This window comes from Triticum dicoccoides, chromosome 6B (assembly GCF_002162155.2).
Source record: "Triticum dicoccoides isolate Atlit2015 ecotype Zavitan chromosome 6B, WEW_v2.0, whole genome shotgun sequence".
Classification (NCBI taxonomy): domain Eukaryota; kingdom Viridiplantae; phylum Streptophyta; class Magnoliopsida; order Poales; family Poaceae; genus Triticum; species Triticum dicoccoides.
The window spans coordinates 34614745-34625664 of NC_041391.1; the positions used below are offsets into that span (position 1 = coordinate 34614745).

Below are 10920 nucleotides of genomic sequence, written 5' to 3' on the forward strand. Positions count from 1 at the left end.
TGGTTTCCTTCTCCTTCCATAGCCACTAGTAGAAAAACCCCTATTAGTCCCGGTTGGTGAGGGTCTTTTGTTCCGGTTCTTGAACCGGGACTAAAGGTCGTTACTAATGCCCTAGACCTTTAGTCCTGGTTCTAACATGAACCGGGACAGATGGGCCTCCGCGTGGCCGGTGCGGCAAGCCCAGGCAGGAAGGCCTTTGGTCCCGGTTGGTGAAAGACTTCCACGCGTCAGCATTTAAGTGATTGTGGTTTTTGAATTTTTTTTGAAAAGGGGGAGGGGGGGGGGGTTGGGGGGTTAATTTAGATGTTTCATATATTGTGTTAGCTAGCTAATTAATAGAGAGAAGTGTCCTCTCTTATGTTCGTGCTTGGTTGACGCTACGTACTGTACATAGACAGGCCCTCGACACGCTAGCTAGTAAGAAAATGAAGGAAACCATTAAGTACAGAAGTTCGTCATGCATACCGAGAGAAGTGATCGATCGACCTCTCCTTCTCCGAGAGATTGGTCGAACAACATGTTTTCGTATTATCTATCCGACGCTACTGGCTACGTACATATACAATATGTAAGATCTCTTACAATCCCCTAGCATTTGTAATTAACTTCCACATGGTATTCTCCGGCTTTATTGATGGCGTGGTAAAGAAAGAATCCCGCCAATTCCTCCTGAATTGCCTTCGTACGATCTTGTTCTAGGAGTTCATTCCGCATCTGCCACGTCTAATTTGAAGAAAGGGGTTAATACATATATGAATGAAACTCAACAGAAATGATGGTGTAAAAAAATGAAATTGTGAATATTATTTCTTACGCACTTCATATTGTCTTTTAGAGTAGCCACGCTTATTTTTCAAAGTCGCGTTATAGATGAACTCGCACAGGTAGTATCCACAGAAATTATTCCCTTCTTGCTGCCACAAGCACTTTACGAGAAATATAGGTCAATCAAACTGATAACGAAGCATTATAAATGGTGTAGGACCTTGAAGTATGTCTAGAGGGAGGGTGATTAGACTACTTGACCAATTAAAAACTTAACCTTTTCCCAATTTTAGAGTTTGGCAGATTTTAGCAATCTTTGAACAAGTCAAGCAATCATCACACAATTCAAGCAAGCATGCAAAGAGTATATGAGCAGCGGAAATTAAAGCATGCAACTTGCAAGAAAGTAAAGGGAAGGGTTTGGAGGATTCAAACACAATTGGAGACACAGACGTTTTTGGCGTGGTTCCGATAGGTGGTGCTATCGTACATCCACGTTGATGGAGACTTCAACCCACGAAGGGTAACGGTTGCGCGAGTCCATGGAGGGCTCCACCCATGAAGGGTCCACGAAGAAGCAACCGTGCCTATCCCCCCATGGCCGTCCCCCACGAAGGACTTGCCTCACTAGTTGTAGATCTTCACGAAGTAGGCAATCTCCTTGCCCTTACAAACTCCTTGGTTCAACTCCACAATCTTGTCGGAGGCTCCCAAGTGACACCTAGCTAATCTAGGAGACACCACTCTCCAAGAAGTAACAAATGGTGCATTGATGATGAACTCCTTGCTCTTGTGCTTCAAATGATAGTCTCCCCAACACTCAACTCTCTCTCATGGGATTTGGATCTGGTGGAAAGAAGATTTGAGTGGAAAGCAACTTGGGGAAGGCTAGAGATCAAGATTCATATGGTAGGAATGGAATATCTTGGCCTCAACACATGAGTAGGTGGTTCTCTCTCAGAACTGATAAGTTGGAAGTGTAGGTTTGTTCTGATGGCTCTCTCCACGAATGAAGAGGAGGTGGAGGGGTATATATAGCCTCCACACAAAATCTAACCATTACACACAATTTACCAAACTCGGTGGGACTGAATCATCAAACTCGGTCGGACCGATTTAGTAAACCTAGTGACCGTTAGGGTTTTCGGTGGGACTGACATGCAACTCGGTAGGACCGATATGGTTAAGGTTAGGGCATAATGTAATCTCAGTGAGACCGATTACTCAAACTCGGTGAGACCGAATTTGGTAATTAGCTAACCAGAGAGTTGGTCAGGTAAACTCGGTGGGACCGATTCGCTCTTTCGGTGAGACCGAAAAGTTACAAAAGGGAAACAAAGAGTTTACATTGCAATCTCGGTGGGACCGATCGCTCACTTCGGTTAGACCGAAACGTTACGAAGGGAAACAGAGAGATTACAATCCCATCTCGGTGAGACCGAGATCCCTATCAGTGAGACCGATTTGCCAAGGGTTTGTGGCAGTGGCTATGACATTTGAACTCGGTGGCGCCGGACAGAAAGAATCGGTAGGGACGAGTTTGACTTTAGGTTTAGGTCATATGTGGATGTGAGAAAGTAGTTGAGGGTATTCGGAGCATATCACTAAGAACTTGAAGCAAGAGGCTCATTAAGCAACACATCATCCCTCCTTGATAGTATTGGCTTTTCCTATAGACTCAATGTGATCTTGGATCACTAAAATGTAAAATGAAGAGTCTTGAGCTTTTGATCTTGAGCCAATCCTTTGTCCTTGATATTTTGAGGGATCCACTTTCATCATCCATGCCATGTCATTCATTGAGCTTTCCTGAAATAATAGTCTTGGAATAGCATTAGCTCAATGAGCTATATGTTGTTATGAATTACCAAAACCACGTAGGGATAGTTGCACTTTCAATCTCCCCCTTTTTGGTAATTGATGACAACATATAGATCAAAGTTTCGACAAGTGATAATAAGATTGAAAAACATCGTCGCTTTGAGAAGTATGTGATAAGCGAGAGCTCCCCCTAAATTTGTGCATAGTTTAAGATTTGCTTTGGACTGCAAATGCATAAGGAATTAGGCTCATGGGTTACTCTTCCACGCCACATACATCTTGGTGGAGCGCTCAAAATAATAAAGATTGAAAACATGCACTCATCACCAAGCAAAGTGAATGATCATATAAGGATAGGTAAGATAATAACATATAACAAGCATAAGTGTAGCTTATGATCAAACACATGATCATCAATGTCTCACAGGTAATTGCTTAGTATCTCCAGCAATCAAAAGCAAATAAAGTTTAACCACCAAAGCAAGAGAGAACAAAAGCAACAGTCTCTCTCTCTCTCTCGAAGCCTATGATCTATAATTTTTTCTCCCCCTTTGGCAACAAGTTATCAAAAAGTTCATAGAAAATGCATAGTGCTAGATCGACTCTTAGGCTTGATCTTCAGGTGGTGGTGTAGAGATGGCTCCTTGCATGAAGGCTTTAGTTGATGTGGATGGAGTTGGAGGAGTTGGTGCTGGAGCTGGTTGCACTGGATCTGTAGGAGTTGTAGTTGGTGCAGATGATGTGGCTCTAGTGTCTGTCACAGGCACTGCAGCTGACCTCTGGGCTCTAGGCACTCTGGCAAATGCATCAGTGGTTGTCTTGCCCTTCCTCTCCTGCATGTCATCCTGAAGCTGCTCCACAACTGACTGAATCTCAGTTACTTTGACATCTAAATCATAGAATTTTTGTTCCATGATTCTTTCCAGGCTCTCCAGGTTTTGAGTTAGGGTGGCCAACCCCTTCTCAATCCTTAGTGTTGATGCTATCAAGTAACCAAGTTGGTCTTACTTGCTCTTCAAAAAGTACTCAGATGCCTCCTCTTGAGTTGGCATCTTGGCAGCCTTCTCTCTCTTTGCTTTCTCCTTCTTTTCTTGAGCTTGTACTGATGATGGTTCATTCTCATTAATTACAACTTGATTGTCCTCAAAGTCTGGATAGAGAGCAAAGTGTTCCTTATCCAACAGATATTTTCCTGTGCCTATCTTTGAGTTAATCAACTCCTGAATCTATGGGGCATATCCACAACTCCTCTTCTGGTCTGCTGCAGTCCTCTTGATAGTCTCAACCATAAGGCTCATGACCTTGAATTTCGGTGGCACATCAAATATATATAGCAAGTTTATTGCATGCCCTCTGATCATGTTGTGGTCACCTGACTTGGGCAAAAGAGTGTGCCTTAAGATCCAGTTGATCGTTGGCAGCCCTGACAGAAGAAAATGAGCTGATCCAAACTTGAAAGTCTCAAGTGCATCATCAGGGATCTCCTTGTACATCTGTGACATTGATTTATGATCCATCTTCTTCTTGGAATAGATATCCAAGTCATCTTCACTCTCCTTTGGGGCATTGATCAGATTTGCCCATTCCTCAATGGTTGACTGGTACCTTGTACCTTCAGACATCCAAACTATCCTCCCATCTGGATAGAAATATGCTGTGGAGTAGAATTTCATAATGAGCTCATCATTCCAGTTGGTGAGCTTCTGCCCAACAAAATCTGCAACTCCACATGCAATGAAACTGTCTTGCACTCCAGGATAGTGTTCCTCATTTTCCTTCATGTAGGTCCAGTCGACCCACCTCATATCACACACTATGGGCTTCTTGTCCAACAAGATTGTCTCATAGAAGTCCTGTTGTTCCTTTGTATGGAACCTGTAATCAACAACAGTCCTTCTCCTGGTGGCATATGGATCTGTCATTCTCCATAGCCTCAACCCTGAGTCTCTCTTGATCTTCATGTTCTCAGCCACAGGATGAGCATCATTGTGGTCTGGAATCTTGGGTTTGAGCTTCCTTAAGATTTGCCCTTCATCATCTTCCTCAGCAGCAACTTCTGGCATTGGGGCCTTGTTCTTCTCAGCAGCTGGAATACTCCTGGTATTCCTCTTTGGTGCAATCTTGGGCTTGGGGGCAGCTTTGGGTGCTTCTTTGCGCTTTGATGTTGCAACCCCTGACTTTATAGCATCACCCATTAGCTTTTGTGCCTTGGGTACTGGTGCAGCAACGTCTTCTTCCTCTTCCATAATGGAAGGTTGACCAACAACTCTGGCCATGGTCTTTTTGACCCTTTCCTTCCTTTTCTTTCCTTCTGCAGCTGGCTCTTTGGGATCAGGCTTTTCAGGTACTTGTATTGATCCTCTAACCTTCAGCATAGGTGTCCTCTTGGCAGGAACCTTCCTATTAAGTCCAGGCTTTGTGGTCTTTGCTGAGCCATACTCCTTTTTGAGCACTAACTTCTTGGAAGTAGCCTCATCTTCTTCTGCCATATAATCCTCATCCTCAGATTCTGAGGTTCTCTTCTTCCTTGTCCTGGTGGCAGCTTTAGGTAGATTGCTTGGGGTGCTCCTGCTGCCATCATCTGAAGAACTTGAGGGACTAGTGCCCTCACTCATGTGAATCTGCTCTTCTGACTTGTTCTGGCTATCACTTTGGTCTGACATGCTGCAAATCACTAACTGCTGACCCTGTGAATAGTTATAGTGAGATAGAATGAATGAGCATCACAAAATGCAGAGATTTTTGCAAAAGAATGATTCAAAAAACTCAGTTGTAGTTTTCCACATAAAGCATTTCGGATCAACCGATTTTCAAACTCAGTGATACCGAAGCAGTTTTGGAACCTAAACTGGTGAACTCGGTAGGACCGAGTTACAGTTCGGTGGTACCGAGACTGCTAGGGTTACACAAAGTTTTATAATCGGTCACACCGATTAGCAATTCTCGGTCAGACCGAGACTTACTAGTGCAATGGCGTTAGCCAAATCAGTGGGACCGAGTTTTTCAACTCGGTGGGTCCGAGATGGTTTCGGCGGAAACCTAACCCTAAATTTTTGAATCTCATCTATTCTAAGGACTGTATTGACTGGATAGGAGTGTTTCAATTGTGGCAAGATGCATTACGAACACAATGTGCTGAGAATCAGACGAGGATAGCACTGTGATCGAGTCCATACCCTAGCTTGGCGATGAACTCGCTACGGCGGCAACAGCGGGGGCGAATTCCGCTGACGGCGGCGGAGACTAGCGACAGGAGGCGGCTGGCGACGAGGTCGACGATCCGTAGACCTAGTAGGCAGAGCGAGCTATGCGCGGGCGAGGAGTTTCGAAATTTGCCCGTGTGCATATAGCCCGACACTGTATGCGCGGGCGAGGTGTTGCGGTTCACTTACACCTCGACGTTAAGTGCGGTCCACTTCCTCTTCATGGAAATTTGCGTCGGACGAAAAAAGTTATGCAAGTCGCTTGCATGCCCGATGCAGTGCGGTTTTCGGTATGAAGCAGTGTGGTTGGCCGTATGATGTTGTTCATCTCGTAAGTGTAAACAAATTGTTACAAAAGCGAAGAAAAGTAATGTGGTTCACTTCTTGATAGTGTTGTGGTTCATTTACGCCCGATGTGCAGTGCACTCTACTTTTTCGTCCTTGAAAAAAATTACGTTTAAAATAAACCACGCAGTTGTCTAACACGTCTGATGTAGTGTGGTTTTTCGTTCGATGCAGTGCGGTTTTCAGTCGGATGAAGTACCCACGTCGATTTGGGTGTCGTGAAAAACAGAGTGTTTGCATTTCGCTAAATTTAAAACTGCTTTTAAACCGTAACGAATTAGACAGAGTGTTCTACATGAAAAAGTTGCGCCTCGTCGATATATTTCCAACAGCATATCGTTTGAATTATTTCGACAACCGGTTTGAAAAAAGTTCACAAAAAACGGCCGCTGCGACTCCTCGTCTGCCGCACGATTTTCAAAATTAACTTAAAACTGTAAGGAATCTTAAAAAAAATTAACATATGAAAGTTGCGCCTCGTCCATAGTTTTTCAAAGGTATATTACACGCCTTGTTAAGATAAATGGTTAAAAAATTGGAGCGAAAACAGTACCGAAAGTTTGAAAAAAATTGAAAAACAAAATTCCGCGATTTAGTAAATTTTGAGCTACTCTTAAACCGTAACAAATTAGTGGAAAAAAATAGATATGAGGAAGATGTGCCTCGACGATATCTATCCAACGGTGTATAACTTGCTTCATTCCGACGAGCGATTTAGAAAAAATCATGAAAAAACGTTCGCTGCCACTCGTTGTGGGCCACACCATTTTCAAAACTGCTATTAAACCGTGAGGAATCTCAGAAAGTGTTCAACATGGAGAAGTTGCGCCTAATCCATAGCTTTTTTAACGGTATATTACACGCCTTGTTCCGATAAACGCTTAAAAACTAGAGCGAAAACAGTACCAAAAAAACAACGCGTGTAGTTTTTTCCGACGGAAAGTTCACTCATGTGAGTAATGCAGCACATTTGGTTCAAACAATGACGTGCACTTGCGTTGAGCGTGCAGTGCAGAAGTGTTATCAGAATAGTTATTCTGCTAATATTTGCACAATAGACCGGTTGTATATACAATTTGGTGCATACAGTTTCTCCTACAATTTACAAATCATTACATGCCGGCATTAGGTGTAATAGTATTTTCCTTTGGAACCTATGACCTGGTCAAGCAAAAATCCAGCAATCTCCTCTTGATGTGCTCGTATGCAGTCCTTTGGTAGGAGATTATCCCGCATCCCTTGCATCTTTATTAAAAAAGGATATCAATATGAATATGTTAGTTGTGTGTATATATATTAGATCATGATAAAAAGAATTATGAATTATGTTTACGTACGAAAAGAATTCTTCCAGTTTTGCTCCTTTCGGTCATAAAGCGAATGTTCTCGCAAACGTAGTATGCAAATAAATTATTCCCCAACACCTTCCTCATGCACTTTACGAGAATAGAATTCAATCTGATAATAATTAATCAAGCATGATAATTGTATTGAAACTAGAATTAAAGAGATGCACGGACATTGCTAGTACTACTTAATTACCTTGGGTCGCACCCATTTCAGATCTTGTTTCCATTGGCCTTAAACTTGTTTGATTAATTTTTGCCAAACTCTGCCCGCCGGCAAGAAAATGAATAAAGGAGTTATTAATTAGTTGATATCAGGAAATGAACTAAAGAGTCCGACATAGTGCGATAATGATAGAAATTAACTGTCGAGTATCCCCTCCACGATTAAGTATTCTTTAGTTTCTTTATATGTAGTGAGTCCAGTACGTGAACTTTTCTCTCGTCAACTTCAATGATTAACAGGATCCAGTGGAAACTGCATGCGCACATGTTTGTATAATTAAGCGGGCATGTACATATATCATTCAACTACACTTATTAACATCAAGAATGGTGTTAAAACAAGGGTTTTAATGCATGCCGGTATTATGAAAACATCCTCTAGTGACGTTCACCTACTCGAATGCTTTGCTTTTTTTTCTTAGAACACGATATATATGCGCATACACTCATTTATATGAACACACACGTATACCCTACCCCTATAAGCACCTTCGAGAAACTGAGCCGGCATATCATTTTAAGATTGACGAAGTGACCACAAGGCCTCGTAAATCACTTAATCTTAGGGCGTCCCTAACCAAAACCTTATTTATAACTCTCTAAGCACTCCCCCAAACTTAATATTTTAAAGAAACTAAAAATGACTAGGTTATATTATAAAAGGTCCAGCACAAGGACAAAACGGCCCAAACAATAAAAAACAACGAGATATCTGGATCACTGAATGACCACTGCCACACACTATTACATTGTCGATGATAGTCAGGATGTCTTCGTGCAGGTGCCCACTGAACGATCACTACCACCGCCAGAACAGCCGTTGACGCACCGCTACCTTGTCGAGTACAGTTAGGACGTCTTCGTGCTTACATGTGCCCACTGAACGACCATTGCCACCATCAGAACAAGCATCGACACACTGCTACCTTGCCGAGGGCAGTCAGGACTTCTTTACGCATGTGCCTAGTGAGTGACCACTACCACCATCAGAACAAACCAGCCAGCCAGCCAGTGTGGCGTCAGCCAAAGGTCTGCGTGGCTTGGTCAGATGTGTTTAGGACCTGACCTGCAACGACTTTTAGGACTCAGGTGTGCATTTTCAAACTTTTAGGACCAAAATGGCACACTTCGAATACTTTTAGGACCCAAGTGTGTGTGTTCAAACTTTTAGGACCTAAATGGCACACTTCGAATAATTCTACGACCCAGGTGAGCGTTTTCAAATTTTTAGGACCTCAATGGCACACTTCGAGTACTTTTAGGATCGCTGGTGGATTTTACTTTTTTTTAAACTATCATTTTTTTGAATTGTGGCTTGACATAATTCTTGCACAAAGCTATTGCATTTTCTCGTTGCCGATCAACAACGCATGCATGTATGTATGCATGGTCCACGTACGTGATTCCCCTTCACGCATCCGTTGTTCTTGGTCCCAACAGGGAATTAATCACCATCAGTTTCGAGTGAAGCCCCATCCCTTGAAACCCTAGTCTAGTTCAATGTTGTTCATACGGGGAATTCAGTTTAAAAATTGCAGTGGGTAAGCATCCATCCTCGAACATTCGGAACAATAAGGGAATATGGTGTAAAAAGGCACTTCCACTGTTTTAGACATTATAGTTGATGTTGCAAAAAATACTCAGGATGGTTGTAAATATTAAGAGATACAGAAAATAATGTGAGGACACCAAACACATCATAGCATTTAAGAAAACTGAAACATTCCCGAAGCTCGAAGAAATAAAACATTGGCGGCCATAATTTGATCATTATGAAGTAGGGGCACATCCGCATATTGGACTGCAAGGCAAGATACCGTTCACAGGAGAGCGATCAACAACGGCACCTAGTAGCTGCACATGAGCCGAAAAAAAAGCAACAATATTAAAAGAAGACCGGCTCTTCTTGGGACATGTATACGGAAACTATGCATGTAAGCATGTTGACAAGAGCAACTCATGATGCAAACACATAACAGATCATGGACAAGTTGTGAAGAAATAGTGGTCTAACTCAAAGGCACACCTTTTACAAATGAATAACCTTATATAAACTAATAAGTTTAATACACCAGTAACATAAACCAAATAAACCATTAATCATCTTATTAATTTTGTAACCATGACAAAAATACATGCGTATAGCAAAAATAGAAATGACCTCACCTGTTCAACCAAAATAGCACATTGGCAGATCTCTTGTGTTCAGAGATTTGGATCCACCCATTTCCACCCAACTCCCGTGCCTATATCAAATGAAGCCCAATAAATCAATGAAAAAAATATGGAGAAGTTGGATCATGACAATGCATGGTACGCTTTTGTGACAACTACAGTACATGAAGCCAAATTCGCTGTCAGATGGAGGAGATAATTATAATATTCCTTTACCAAGAAATGTTTGGACTACTTAGAAGTTTAGAGAACATACATTCATACAGAACACAACTGCAGAGACTATGTACAGGTTAATGCCAAATATGGCTCCAAACAAAGTATGCGCAAGTTGGGAAAACACAGTCTCAAATTGAGCATTACTTGTAATTGCTCAAATTTGAAAAACCAGTATTATTTTCGATAGAAAAGTACGTGCCGCTTTGAATTGATTATTATTAATAGTATGAATAACAAACAAGAAAAACATTGTCTTGCAAGGAGATACATTGCATGGAAAAACAACACAAGCTTTAATTTTCCAATAGAGTAACTATTTTTCAAAGATTAGATGGTTTCTCTATATTATTTACATCAAGTTGACAATTAATCACATGAACACTGATAAAACAAACACATACGAATGGTAAATTAGCATTTGGAGTTAATCTTGTTACAAATGAGATACGGAAGTATTACCTGCAGTATAGAAATTTCTGTAGGGAAAATGGGCCATAAGAGACCGTTGATTCGGTTCAGAAATTAATCTGATCTGCATCGACTTAAGGTGGAGCATGATGTCGCCCCTTTGTGTGGTCAGAACCAACACATTTAACTCCTCGTCATACCCCATCATCACTGCATTTTTGAAGGCATTGGACACACTGGTGGAAAAAGGGCCTTTGGTCGCGGTTCGCAACTGCCATTAGTCGCGGTTGCGCAACCGCGACCGAACGGGCGCGACTAAAGACCCCCCCCCCCCTTTAGTCGCGGTTGCTTAAGAACCGCGACTAAAGGCCCGTCCACGTGGGCGCCAGGTGGCCGTCGGGGCGGAGGACCTT

The 10920-nt window shown here is 42.2% G+C and overlaps 1 protein-coding gene across 1 annotated transcript in view; it reads right to left on the reverse strand.

Annotated features, from left to right (window-relative positions):
- Nucleotides 1-9910: 9910 nt before the first annotated feature.
- Nucleotides 9911-10920, reverse strand: part of LOC119320648 — a 19810-nt gene continuing 18800 nt past the window's right edge. The window contains exons 4-5 of the mRNA XM_037594648.1: nucleotides 10559-10743; nucleotides 9911-9951 (exon numbers count right to left, since the gene is read on the reverse strand). Coding sequence (XP_037450545.1) covers nucleotides 9911-9951; nucleotides 10559-10743 — 226 coding nt within the window. The remainder of the gene's footprint in view (nucleotides 9952-10558; nucleotides 10744-10920) is intronic.